The sequence below is a fragment of the Larus michahellis genome, chromosome 7 (assembly GCF_964199755.1).
Source record: "Larus michahellis chromosome 7, bLarMic1.1, whole genome shotgun sequence".
Lineage (NCBI taxonomy): Eukaryota > Metazoa > Chordata > Aves > Charadriiformes > Laridae > Larus > Larus michahellis.
The window spans coordinates 11,922,190-11,936,781 of NC_133902.1; the positions used below are offsets into that span (position 1 = coordinate 11,922,190).

A 14,592-nucleotide genomic window follows, 5' to 3' on the forward strand; every position below is an offset into this window, starting at 1 on the left:
TTCGCATTTCAAAGGCAAAAATTACCGTGTCTCTGGAAAGCACAATTTACTCCTTCTGTGCAAACACGAAGAATAAAAAAAAACTTCAAATTTATTTTTTTTTTTTTTAACCTTCGGGAAGTAATAGCAATTACAATCAGTTACACAGCCATATTTCTTCCCCCTCCCCATCCCAACCTATTCACAAAATCTCGTGCCCTGGATTAGATTCAGTCGAAAGAAAAGTAATGAGATTTGTGTTTCCTGGCAAATTAAAGAGAAATTGCCCCAAAGAATAATCCTAAAATACAAAATACTGCCTCATCCCACATGTTGCTAATAAGCTTGTGTTCTAATGGCGTATTTAGAAAGAGGGACTTTTCTTAAACGACATCTTAATGATGTGCATTCAAGAACATGAGAGACATTTTTCCTTTTTTTTTTTTTTTTTAAACAGAATTCTTATCAAAATAAAGGAAACATTTTCGGAAAGGCTTTGTGCTGTTCTGCAAAACTAAAGATTGAAAATTCCACATGCTAACATTTTCTGAAAGTTATCTTTCTCGCTCTTACTTGTCTCCTGGTTGATGCTGCAAAGGGCTGCAAGCACTGCTGCAACTCCCCCAGCTGCAGGCAGGACACGGCGTGGGACCGAGCACCTTGCCACCTGTCCAACCCATCCAAACAAAGAACGATCCGAGGGCTGGAGCCCCTCTGCTGTGAGGACAGGTTGAGAGAGTTGGGGGGGTTCAGCCTGGAGAAGAGAAGGCTCCGGGGAGACCTTCCAGCCCCTTCCAGTCCCTAAAGGGGCTCCAGGAAAGCTGGGGAGGGGCTGTTTGCAAGGGCATGGAGCCCTAGGACGAGGGGCAATGGTTTAAACTAGAGCAGGGCAGGTTTAGATTAGACATTCGGAAGAAGTTCTTTACACTGAGGGGGGTGAGACACTGGCCCAGGTTGCCCCAGAGAGGTGGTGGAGGCCCCATCCCTGGAGACATTCAAGGCCAGGCTGGATGAGGCTCTGAGCAACCTGATCTAGTTGAAGATGTCCCTCCTTACTGAAGGGGGTTGGACTACATGGCCTTTAGAGGACCAACCCAACACGTTCTGTGATTCTATAATTCTATGATTGCAGACTGATGTTTGGCCCTGCCTACTCTTCCCTCTGCTGAATGGTGCCAGGACTTTGCGCACCGGGTCCCCGAGGACCCCGAGGTCCGCGACCTCATGTCACGACTCATTCTGAGTGTCGCTTCATGCGATGCTCCCACGGCTCCTGCTGCCTGTCCCACCAGCACCACCGCAGTCCCTCTCCGTCAGTCCTCCCAGCCGGGCCCAGGGCACGGCAGTCATTCAACGTGGAGACGAACTGCAGACCAAGGTGGACGGTGAGGTCCTGGCTCAGCTCATCCTCTGCAAACCTACACGGTGCGAGGACCACACTGCCCCGGGGCGCCCCTGGCTGAGCCCCCTCTGCCGCACCCGGAGCACAGCCCTGCGTGGAGCAGCATCGCCCAGCGATGCAGGGGATGCAGGACCTTGGGCCGACCTTAGTCTGAAAAAAAAAAAACCCAGCACACATTTAACTCATTTCATTTGGAGAGTGAATAATCTGAGCCAGATTGGCATCTTCCTGAGGAGCTGCAGTGCTTTCAGCCCGTGCACCCTCCGCGGCAGCGGCTGCTCTGGCACCGAAGGCTCACAAAGCATTTTATGAACTGCTCCTCTCTGCCTGGCTCCAGTAAGCTTTGCTGCACGCCCTGTGCTCCTGGACACATCCCTGACATCGGAGCGGAGAAGCAAAAGTGTTGAGCTGTAGCTGTGCCTGCGCCCAGGAGCGTGGCTGTACCTTCCCGGCCATCGCTGGCCACGCTGGCCCCGCGCAGCACCCACCTCCTCACAGCATCACGCACACCCCAGGAGATTTGCACCCCTTTGTTTTCACGGGCGGGCAGCAGCTAAGTCTGACTTCAAAGGGTTTGTTCTGATCCTCTTTGATGGCGCCAAAGCCAGTCAGGCTGGAAAAGGAAGGCTTCCCTGCTGGGCTCCCACTCCGTCCCCCTCGACCCATCTGGCTGGCGGCTGCGGCCGCAGGCTCCTGCGAAAGCCAACAACTGCTGCACACGGTGCTGGCTGCCAGCGCGTTTCCCTCCGGGAACAGCGGAGCCAGCACTGGATGCAGCTGCCCATCCTCTCGCCTTCCTTTCCATCTCTGAAATCTGCCCCCTGCCCCTTACAAAGCATTTTGTAAGGGGCATTTGCCGGCCTCCTGCCGGCACCCATCCTGCCAGTCCCACTGCCACCCCCCTCGCCTCCCGCCTTCCCCAGCATCCAGGGCAAGTCCTGGGAAGGAGTGTCCTTCACAGAATCACAGAATGGTAGGGTTGGAAGGGACCTCTGGAGATCATCCCGTCCAACCCCCTGCCAGAGCAGGGTCACCCAGAGCAGGTGGCACAGGAACGCCTCCAGGCGGGTTTGGAATGTCTCCAGAGACGGAGACTCCACCACCTCTCTGGGCAGCCTGTGCCAGGGCTCTGCCACCCTCACAGCAAAGAAGTTCCTCCTCATGGTTAGGTGGAACTTCCCATGGTCAAGTTTGTGCCTGTTACCTCTTGTCCTGTCACCGGGCACCACTGAGAAGAGCCTGGCCCCATCCTCCTGACACCCACCCTTTCAGTATTTATAACTGTTGACAAGGTCCTCTCTCAGCCATCTTTTTTCCAGACTGAAGAGACCCAAATCCCTCAGACTTTCTCCATAAGAGAGGTGTTCCAGCCCCCTCAGCATCTTGGTAGCCCTTTGCTGTCCCCTCTCCAGCAGTTCCTTCTCCCTCTTGAACCGGGGAGCCCAGAACTGGACACAGTGCTCCAGATGAGGCCTCCCCCGGGCAGAGCAGAGGGGGAGGATGACCTCCCTCCACCTGCTGGCCACACTCTTCTTGATGCACCCCAGGATGCCATTGGCCTTCTTGGCCAACAGGGCACATCACTGGGTCCTGGGCATCCTGTTGGACCACCAGGACTCCCAGGTCTCTTTCAGCTGAGCTGCTCTCCAGCAGGTCACCCCCAACCTGTCCTGGTGCGGGGGGTTATTCCTCCCCAGGTGTCGCACCCTACACCTGCCCTTGTTGAATTTCATGAGGTTCCTCTCTGCCCAGCTCTCCAGCCTGTGCAGGTCTCTCTGTATGGCGGCACAGCCTTCTGGTGTGTCAGCCACCCCCCCAAGCTTGGTGTCATTCCACAGCCCATTCCATAAGCCCGGCCTTTGGACCTATTTCTCATCTCAGCTGGGGCCGAGAAGGTCTCAGGACCCACGACTGGTCAAGAGAAACTGGGAAACAAAGATTTCCAGCCAGAGGGAGAGGACAGACAGGTCTGTTTGTTTAATTAACCGTTGTCTGCCTCCCTCATCTGGACTCGCACCCTGCCGGGTGACATCTCGCTCTGCCAAGGCACTGGCCTCCTCCTCAGGAAGATAAATGCACGTTGTCGTAAGCGGGGGCAAGGGGCTGGGATCGCGAGCAGCACTGGCGCAGCAGGCTTGGGCAGAGCAGCTGGGGTGACGGATGCGCCGTGGGGACGAGGATGCGGCTGGCGACCGCCCAGCAGATGGCCCGACAGCCAAACCAAGGCCAGGAGCACTAACCTTGACATCGCAGTGCTTTGTATGGCATTGAATCAAAAAAAAAAAAAAAAAAAAATTCAAAAGAGCCAGGTGAAACCCACTCCGGATCACTGAGTTTCTCTCCCTGTCATTTTTGCAGCGGCGCTGTGCCAAGACAGTACCCTTCTGTGCCACTTCTCCCCTGTGTCACCGACAGCCTCGGCTGTGACCACAGTGGCACGGGGCCTGGGGGAGTCAAAGCCGTTGCTCACGGGGAGCAAGACCCACAGACGATGCTTGACCCAGAGGTCTTGCAGACGTATTGCTGTCCTCCCCCTTCACAACGGTCGCCGCTGCTAGGTAAACTGAGGCACAGAAAGATCAGTGATGGCCAAAACATCCCGGTGAAGAACTAGAAATGGTCTCCTGCTTCTCCGTATGTACATCTGACTCCTAAACCTCCTTATTTAGGGGGCAAAACTATTTCTGCACGTTCCCCTATAGCGAGCGCATAGCCGCAATGCAGAACAGAGGCTTTTTGCAGATGTTTGCGCTTTGGGGAGGTGGCTGCTCCGATGGAGGCGATGGATTCAGGTTTGCTTATGGCTTGCTGTGATTTGATTAAAGCCGACGCGCTGAAAGACACAGTGAACCAACACAGCCTGGCTAAAATAGCGGCCTCCACAACCGGGAGGAGCACCTGACAGTCCCCAGCATCATGACCACAAAAAGGGCATGGGCGCAGCTTGCAGAGCGTCACGATAACCTCCAAATCCTCAAGTATTTAAAATCATGGTAACCGAAGGAGGGACCTGCAAAACCTAACGCTGACTGACTACAAGACACCGTCTGCGCGAGCAGAGACCTGGCAGCGCTCACCAGACCCTCAGCTGCATCCTGCCCCTGCATTTTGCCACCATCCACGCCAGAGCTCCGGTCCCCGCTGCTGGGATTCACCGGCATGCTGAGCCAGTCGTCTTCCAAATCGCTCTAACGGCAGCTTCTCCGCGTCTTTTTCAAGCCCATGCATCAGTCCCCGAGCCCAGCGTCAACAAGGAGGCCCCAGGAAATGAAATAAATAGCGAGCCGTTTGCTTGGCACTCAGCGCCACAGAGGGGATGTCTAAGGCAGCTGAAACCCAGGCCAGAGTCTGGGTTCTTGCCTCTGTCTGTGCAGTTAAATGAGAAGAAATGGCTTGTCAGGGTAATTTTCAACTGGGGACCAACTGCTTGACTCTCCAGAGCTGCTGTGGCTCCCTCAGGGCTGAGGTTTCCCCAGTGCCCCAGCCCCGCGCTCAGGAAGGAGCCGGACGGCTGAGACGTTTCCACCCAATTCAAAAAAGCAGCACCATCGCCTCCATTTCTGGGGTGGAGACGATGTTCCCAGGCTGCTTCAGCCAAAAATCTCTGTTCCCATGGCACTGCCGGCCCCAAAAGCCACAGACCTGGGTCAGAAATTGGTGTCTGCCTCTGCAGGGAAGATGCTCTGGACAGACTGACCGCATCCCAGACGAGCTCACTCGGAGCTGGACCAGCAAGAAAAGCTTTGCTGGGAGGTGGCCACCCAGCTGGGCGTGCAGACAGTGTCCAGCACACCCAAACCCCGCCGTACCCACAGCTCTCCTATGCCTTCATCTGAAAATGGGGAGCATTTAGTCTCCTTGGCTTCCAGTCCCAGGGTGTGTGCTACATCCTTACGGGTCTGGGCTGCAGTGATCCTACCGTGGTCCCCGTCCTCCCATGCACAGCTAAAAGCTGCTGCCTAGGGAGAGATTTGCAGAGCAATAAGGCAGCAGGTCAGGATGAGACCCCTGAGTCTACTAAGTGTCAGCGATGCTTACTAGAATAGGAGCGACTTGCTAAAGTCAGGGTTTTAAGGCAAGGGACTGAAAGAACTTGTAAAATTAATGATCCAGCCTAGAAGCTTGCATAAAAAATTAAAAATCCATATTAAAATCTGTATAAACGTGTCGCAGCAAGATTTAAATGCCTTTTAAAGCATGTTTAGCTCTTGATCTGAATTTGCTCCGTTCCCGTGGCCCGAGGCGACGCAGGCGGCGAGTTATCAGCTGGCTCCACCGAGAGCCCGGCTCGCAGGCGAACCGGCAGCGCCCGAGACGGCTGCAAGGAGCGTCGGCCCCGCACGATTCACGGCACGTCAGGGAGCACCGAAGCCTTGGCAGCACCTCTACCGCGAGGGACAACCAGCAGATTTGGAAGGAGGCTGCATCCCTCTCCCCAAACCCACCTTCTTCTAGCTTCAAGAGGCTCCTTCGCGGAGGACACGATAAACCAGAAACCCTCAAGCCTCTGACCAAGGATATCTGAATTTCCACCACTAGTAACTCGCTTGCTCGCCAGCCGGTTCCTATAACTGTGTCAGCATAGCTGGAGTTCAAACAATCTCTTTAATTGTTGTCCAGATGGTGTCCCTGTAATTCTAATTTGTTGGCAGCCAATCTCATTTTATTTATACTCTCTTGCTGTAAGGACTCTTTCCTCGGAGACGATGCTGGTGCCTGTTCTTGTATTTTGGGGGCAGGGAGCCCAGGCGACACATCCCCCCTCGGCAGGGGGATGTGGGACAGGGGGACAAGCCCCTCTGCGAGCCCTTCCCAAGGCTGAACCCAGAAAAACATTTGTCCCCCCCGGATAATCAACCTGCCAAAGCACTGGCGCTTTGTACGGGGCTTGGGCTGTAAAGCGTTGGAGGGTGGAAATACTTGCTGTTCTGGAGTTTTTCCCCCAGTCCATAGCTTTCTGCCACCTTCCATCTTTTAGGGCTGCAAAGACGGCCCAGGGGCTGGAACATCTCTGTGCTGAGGAAAGGCCGAGAGCCCTGGGGCTGTTCAGCTGGAGAGGAGCAGACTGAGAGGGGATCTCATCAATGCCCAGCAATAGCCAAAGGGCAGGTGGCAAGAGGATGGGGCCAGGCTCTTCCCAGTGGTGCCCAGTGACAGAACAAGGGGCAATGGGCACAAACTGGAACAGAGGAAGTTCCACCTAAACGTGAGGAGGAAATTCTTTCCCATGAGGGTGGCAGAGCCCTGGCACAGGCTGCCCAGAGAGGTGGTGGAGTCTCCGTCTCTGGAGACATTCCAACCCCGCCTGGAGGCATTCCTGTGCCACCTGCTCTGGGTGACCCTGCTCTGGCAGGGGGTTGGACTAGATGGTCTCCGAAGGTCCCTTCCAACCCCTGTGATTCTGTGAGTCTTCCTCCTGAGGATCTCTAGTGCTGGAGAAAACCCAGAGCTGATCTTCCAAGGCCCGACGGTCCCTAAGGCAATGCGGCAGCTAAAACCCTGAAGACATGGTCTTCCTCTCCAGTGAAACCTGGAGGAGCCAGATCTCCCTGCGCTCAGCCACTCTGGGCCGCCAAACGTTATCATTGCCCGTTTGGGCTGGGAAGTGCTACTAATTTCAGCGAAAAAAAAAAAAGCTTTTCTGGAGGCCAAGAGTGAAAGGTGGGTGATACTGGAGCTCGGTGGACGTCTGTCTGTCTGTCTGTCTGTGGGACACGGGACGACTCCATGCGAGGTGGGAGAAAGATCCCCCAAGCCAGCGCAGGGCAACTGAGCCCTTCCTTCCAGGTGCTCTGCAGCGGGATGGGGGTCTCCCGCCTGCTGCAGTCAGTGCCGACACCTGGAGACGGCTCATGAGGCTGGGGTAGACCCCAGGGAACCATAACCCTCCATCTCTCCCTGGGTGAATTCCCTCGGACCTCAGCAGGGCTGAGCCGGCGTTGCAGCCCAGCACGGGCAGCCCCAGCGTCTCCACCAGCAGCTCCGCTCCTCCACTGGACACGCACCGTCTGGAGGAAACGGGCACCTCGCAAGAAAATAATACTCTGCAGAATATTAATACTGCGCCGGTTTTTATGAGGTTTTAAATGGAGGCTGCTTCATACCTGAAACTGCCGAGTCCCAGGGAAACCCACACTGTAATTAAAATACGGAACTGGGAAATGAGCAGAAGGAGCTCAGCAGAAGCGAGAGATACAGCTGCTTCTGTCCACAGAAGAATCTGCATAGTGATGCCGCAGTTTTATATTCAGAGACACGAAACACTATTAAAGCCCAATATAAGACATAAATTATTCCATTTCCAGCCACGATCACTCACAGCGGAGACACTGGGGATAAACCTCTCTTTAAAAAGAACTCTGCAAAAGAGAAAACAAGCTTTATACAGTTTCATCCACTTAATTAACAGGCTGCTTGCAGTGCTTACACCGAAGCATGGACTTGGGAGACCCGTGCACAAATCCATGCGCAGAGCGATGCTCTGCGGCCATACCCCAGCACGCTCCCCCTTGCTACATGTCTCCTGTCCCAGGAGAATATCCTTGCGACTCCTTCCTCGCCAGCAGGATGCTTCTTTGATTCTCTTTCCCCTTTTCCAAATGTTTTTTTTTTCCTTCTCACGGACACAAAGCCGAGCGGAGCGGACTCAGCCTGTTGCTGCTCCATGAGTCAGTCAAGTGACTAATGCCTCTCTCCCCCCTTGGGTTTCCCTCCAGGAGCACATCGCTTCTCCAAAACACCGTTTGATCTCACCTGGGACACCAAAGATAATCAGTCTCAGCTGCCGACACAGCGCAGCCAGCTGGCTGTGGAGGCTGGAGGGAATCTGCCTGCCCCTTTGCCTTCTGCGCCCATCAGCGGGATTAAAATCTCGGCTAGCAAACAAGCAGACCCGGAGAAAAATCAACACCTGGGGAGAGATACGAGGAGCCGCACAGCAGCCCCGACTCTCCCGGAAGCAAGGGACTGTTTATCAAGCCTTTCTGATAACACAAGAGTGAACTAGGATCTGGATCAGCCGCAATCCTCGTGGCTTACGGGGTTTCTGCAAAATAACACCCCCCAAACGGGACTGCCCGGTGACAGGGCTCGGCAGCATCACGGTCCCTCCCTTCCCAGGGTTTACAACATCATCTCAGACACGCACAAGAGGGCAAACGCCCCACATTTTGGCCCTGTTTTCAGAGGCAGGGCCAGGACGGCATGGCTGTGTTTGCGAGGGGGGGCTATTTTACCCGGTGGTAAAACAGTCGGACCCAGCGCGCCACCGGCGCCAGGACTGACCCCCTCACCGTGCTGCTGGGACTCTAGAACCAGCTCCAGCCCCAACACACCTTCAGCCACTTGGCATCGCCTGCCTTATTGGCATGCGGGAGACAACTGTTAATTTCGAATCCATATGGGGCATCATTTAACCATGCCCTTCAAATTATTCACAGAATCTTAGTGGTTGGAAGGGACCTCTGAGATCATCGAGTCCAACCACAGAAAAAAAAAAAAAAAAAACCACAGAAAAAAAAAAGCACCCACCAACTAAACTCCACACCCACAACCCCACACACAACACCCCACCACAAACCAATAATCATGGGCACTAGAGCATGCCCTGAAGAGCCATGTCTACACGTTTCTTACATACCTCCAGGGATGGTGACTCCACCACCTCCCTGGGCAGGCTGTTCCAGTGCCTGACCACTCTTTCAGGAAAGTCATTCTTCCTAATATCTAATCTAAATCTCCCCTGCCGCAGCTTCCTACCATTTCCTCTGGTCCTGTCGTTATTCCCTTGGGAGAAGAGGCCAACCCCTGCCTCTCTACAGTTTCCTTTCACGTAGTTGTAGAGGGCAATGAGGTCTCCCCTCAGCCTCCTCTTCTCCAAACTAAACATGCCCAGCTCCCTCAGTCTCTCCTCATAGGACTTGTTCTCCAGACCCCTCACCAGCTTGGTGGCTCTCCTCTGGACATGCTCCAGCACTTCAATGTCTTTCCTGTAGTGAGGGGCCCAAAACTGAACACAGTACTTGAGATGAGGCCTCACCAGTGCCGAGTACAGAGGCACGATGACTTCCCTAAGAGCTGTTTCCCAGTATGGGCTGGAGCCGCTCACGGTTGACTTTTGCACAGGAGCCCAGGAAAGAGCGACCCAGTTCAGAGCTTCTGCAGGTGGCAGACGGGTGGCTGCTGGGAAGAAGCAGAAACCAGGTAAAGCACGTCCTGCGATGTGGTGTATAATTTACAACGATAGAAAAGTCCCCCGGGGAGGGACGTCCCCAGGTTCCTGCCCTGAAGTCTACTGCACCCCGAGCTCCTGCGGCCAGCAGCTTTGTCCCCATTTCGTGGGTTGCTCCGCCGACATCTCCAGTTTCAGGCAGGTGAAACCAGCCACTGGCATTTCCACTCTGGATCTCAACCTTAAGGACTGTATCAAGCCAGCCAGGTTGACGTCTACAACCACAACGACGAAAAATAATAGATCTCAGCCTAGAAAAAGCCTTGTAGGTACCACAGACCCCACCGGGGACAGGGGCCGCCTGGTCTAAGCGCCAGCTGCCAACAGCTGTCCTGCTGCCCCACAGCAACATCTCCTCCCGCACGGACACTGCTGATTTCAAAGGAATCCGGGTCAGGTAAGGATTTATCAGGATGTCTTTTCTGGACAGAGAGCTGCTGCTGTGGCTCCCATTTGGGTTTTCGCTGCAAGGCACCGACTTGCACGCATTTCACGGACGCTTTTTTGCAAAGCCTACTTAGAATGCATGTGCCTCCCTTCAGGTGATATTTGTCAGATTCCTACTATGGAAATGTTTTTACCTCCTGACAATACCCTTTAGATAGTGCCTATGGAGGTGGATGACTCAAGCTTGACAGGATGATTTCCATCCACCATTTTTTTATTAAAAATACTCCTAGCGGTTCCTAATGTGAAGACAGAAGCTGGTTTTTAAAGGGATGCGGAAACCACAGAGCAGGCACAAATTGTGCCACGATTTTATGTCAACCAGCAACAGCCAGAAAATCTATATGTAAAACAGCTCCTCCCAGCCTTAATTTATAATCTCATGCCTAGAAACTTGCTAAGCATATGGCAATAACATCCATCCGAGACCCCACCGTACTTCGTGGTCCCTAAGAGACAGGTTGTGGATGGCCTGCCGCTTTCGACTTCGTCATTTACTTGATGTTACAAAGTTAAGTAAGGCCTAATATAGCTTTCTGCGAGTTAATTCCCTTTGTGACGGTGACAGCTCCTAAAAACCCTCACGCTACTACAGAACCGCAAATAGCAAACACCGCGGCTAGGAATAGACAAGCCATCAGCAGAGTGACCTGCTATCTCTCCAGCCTCTTTCCTCACTGCCAGCATAGTATTTAAAGCAGGATGGAAAAAAACAGAGCGGAGTTGAAGCCGACAGATGGCTGATGCAAGTCGGAAAAGTTTTCAGAGGAGAAAAATAACCGGTCGGAGAAGAGGCAGAGCAGCACCCTCAGCACGCCGCTCTGAACGGCGCACGCTCGTCCGAAAACCTGGACTCCTTCTCCCTTATGTTACTTGAAGTCAGAAATATTTTTCGTTTCCCCATCTCCGTGTTATCCTTCACGCACCGCCCGCAGGCTGCAAACACGGAGCGTTGGTTGGTGTTGACCGCAGGGACGTGCCGGAGCCGGAGGCAGGCTGGGGGGACACGCTGCCTTCCAGCCCTGCAGCATCCCAGAGCCCACACGTGCAGAAACCCTTCCCAAAGCCTTGAGACACGCAATGCTAGACGCGGGGGGAAAAAAAACCAAAATCTGCTGGAAAAAACCCGACACATCAGGCACTTGTTGGATCCTCGAGCGCGGGGAGGCATTAGAGAAAATTCCCACCGACTTCCCCAGCTTCAAACCTTTAATAATTTAATACACGTGACTGGAATTTCTCAATAGGCTGGAACTCCCCGGGGACCAAAATCTCATTGAAAAAGAAACCAGGGAGAATTTGGCATCTCTTTCCCAGCCTGTAAGATTAAATGCAAATATGTTATTGGCATCGAGCTATCACAGCTTGATACATCCACAAAGCTCCCATACACTGACATTAACTTCTCAAGGAAGAACATTTTGTTACTCACCCTGAGATAGTTTATGCTTCAAGGCAGAAAGACTATTTCTGGTTTGGGTTTGGGCAGTCAACAGCGGCACTTTCACCAGATACCAGCACGCCCGGGCACCGACCTAGTCTTAGTGACAAAACACAGTAAGATAGCGGCTGCTGACCTAATATCACATCTAATTTCCAGCGACTCTGGTAGGTGGCACGCGGAAAAGTATCTCCAGCTTCTTATGCTGCTTTGGCTTTAGCAGCCATGAATGAATTCGGTACCACTTCTGTGTTTGCAGGTGGAAAATAATGGCCTGAGGTTGAGCTCTTCTCTGCTAGGCTAAGAACTGGGGCATATCTTCACGGCAAAGACACAAAGCCCTCGAAAAATAGGTGTTTGTAAAGCAAAAGGCTGTCAGGAAGAAAAATAACTAAATTCTAACAAGGAGCCTATGCTTAACAGGCAGAGAATAAATGGATGATTAGTTAAAGAGCTCTAACCGTTCTCCTGAAGAACGAGGGGGGATACTCTTTGTGAGCAGAGATGAATGAACTCCGCTGCTCTCCCATTCAATAGCACACTTATAATGGGGCGCTGGCCGCATCAAATGGATGCAGCACTCGCATTAGCAGCGACGCGGCTGCTGCCTCCTCAAAAGACGGGCTCCTCAACACCTCCTTCACTTCATTTGCCATTAATTAATGGAGATGATCCGCAGCCTCTCGAGTGCTTGGGGAAGGATGGGGGGGGGGTCTGCCTGTGAGGCTGTGCCCCGCTGCCTCCGGAGCTCCCCGGTGGGAAAGCGATGGCGAGGGGGCTGGCGAAGCTCGCAGAGCACCCGACGTGGCTTGGGCTGGCAGCAGGGAGACACGGAAAGGATGGAAAGGAGACTGGGCTTCCTTCCCACGCCCAGCCGCAGGCCGTTTCCATGCAGACAGCAGGGGAACAAATCAAGGACAAGTTTCCCTCGTGCAATGGCATGGCCCCGACGGCGGGTTGCAGCCCTGATGCCACTTGAATCAGCTCTTGACAGTCGTCTGCAAATCTCAAAGGCAGTTAGAGCAGACGTGCTGCAATCAGGGTAGGCATGGCAGAAACCCCCTTGTACTCTGCGTTTGAAATAAACTGCGAGACCTCGTCCGACGTCCTCCGGTCTGCTCAGCCAACCCCTGCCATCCCAAATAGGCACAAAAGCTAAGCTTTACCTGGCGACATAATTTGCCATCTATAGGATGCAGAGAAGCTGAGCCAGCTCAGATCTGCTTGCCAACTCAAATCTCCAAGCGAAGCTCCTGTAAACCAGGAGAAGAGTCCAGCAGATGCCTCTGCTGTCCCTGGGTGCCCAGGTCTTAGCCAAGCTGCCCTGAAAGCGGTTTCTCACACGGCATCTACTTGCGTTCAGCACATACTCATTGTGAAGAAGACAAGCAGTTACAAATACATAGAAAACATTGTTTGTACTCAAGATCAGTTAATGCAAAGCTCGCAAAACCAAATCCAAAGGTTCTAAGTTGACAAAGGCATGAAAACTAAGGTCTGATTTACCAAAGCAGAGGTGAAAAGGAGGAGGGTGGCCAGAAATATTGGCCTTCTGTTTTGCCAAAATGGCTCCGACCTGTCCTGGAAGGACCGTTTCCACCTTGCACCATCCCCTTGCTCATTTCCTCATCAAGTTCTCCATTGAGACCACTGATTATGATCGCGCCTTGTACCAAATGTCCACTGGGAAGCAAACCAAGAGCTTCAGTTTATTCCGCAGCCCTCAAAGACCAGCTGTCAACAATATTAACTTCTGCTTAGAAATGACCCTGGTGAGCTACAAATTGCCTACAAGAGACACCTTCCCACCACAAACCAGACTGGGAGTCTGCCTGGCCTCGCATCCCGTCTGCGGGGCAGGAGGGATTAGCAGCAACCATTTTCTAGGGAGGAAATTATGGGATCCCACAGGCAGCAGATGCGGACAGCCTTCCTGATAGCCTTTGCCAGCCAGAGGCTGCTCTGTGCTCCCAATCACTGACCCGGAAAAGGGAATTTTAAAGCTCTTTCCAGCTTTTTATGCCACAAGCCACCTCCGTGCACCTTGTTACACTGAAACACAGAGAGAAACCTCACTTTTGAAGAGCCACAAAGCAAATGAGAAGACTTGCTAGGAAGACAGATTCAGCTCTGCAGGTTCCCAGGAAAGGCTAAAGACATCTTTATAAAAAGACATTAGCCTAACTTTTTCCTCTTGTAAAGTTTTGCCCATAAAAAGCAGCCTTTGTCTTTCAAAAAGCTGCCTTATTTCTAGGCAGAAGGACAAAATCTGAGGCTAAAATCAGTCTGCGGCTCTCAGCGTAACTTTGGTCGGGGACCTCTTCTTTGTCCCTGATCTGCTGAGCCATCTCGCTTCTGACCTGCCTTTTGCTCCTTGCTTCACGGGGAGAGTACCGAGAATACCACCGGTTATTGCACTGACAATGCCGCAGAGAAGGTGAAAACGAGCCTTTCCCTGCTCCCAGCCCCCTTTGGAAAACTGCAAGGACGTTGCTCACCATCCAGTTCCTCCACGGAGATATTCGCTAGCTGTTCGCTGTCGCTGCCAGCGGAGAGTGAGCGGTTCAGGTAGTTGCCTTTGTACAACAAGCCAGCTGTTACATGGTGGAATGGCATCTTCTCCCTGGGCCCAAGAGAAAAAGGAAGAGAAAGGTTTATTTTCATTATTTGTCTTTGTTTTGTTTGAAGAGTACAATAGCCTGCCTTGAAAAAGTAGCTGGACCAAAGCATCCTACACCAGGGAACGTGCATTGAAGTTGGGCGCGTGACTGATGGGTTGCAGATTTTATTTAGTGCCTAAGACAGGAGCTAAATAAACAAACAAAAAAGCAGCAGCTTCTTCCTTATGCCGAACAAGACAGAACAGAAGTGCCTTAGGACAATATGAGTTTCTAGCACTCGTTCTGCTGCATTCAGCCTAGAGATTTGCTATTTCATACTAATTACATAGTGCACAGGGGTCTACATAGACATGCAATTAAAAAGTCATAGCATCCAGCAGCAGGACTTTCAAAGCCACGCGAGGGTCTGGACACCAGCTCTCAGACCCCGCGCCGGAGCGTTGAGACCCCTGAGATGGTCCAGCCCCCCGGG

General features: G+C 52.9%; 1 protein-coding gene across 7 annotated transcripts in view; it reads right to left on the reverse strand.

Moving 5' to 3' along the window:
• The window catches only part of CALN1 (calneuron 1), a 165,057-nt gene that overhangs the window by 107,827 nt on the left and 42,638 nt on the right, over positions 1–14,592 (reverse strand). For all 7 annotated transcript variants that reach the window (XM_074594798.1, XM_074594795.1, XM_074594793.1 and 4 more), the window contains one exon: positions 13,998–14,122. In XM_074594798.1, coding sequence (XP_074450899.1) covers positions 13,998–14,115 — 118 coding nt within the window. In that variant the 5' untranslated portion in view covers positions 14,116–14,122. The remainder of the gene's footprint in view (positions 1–13,997; positions 14,123–14,592) is intronic.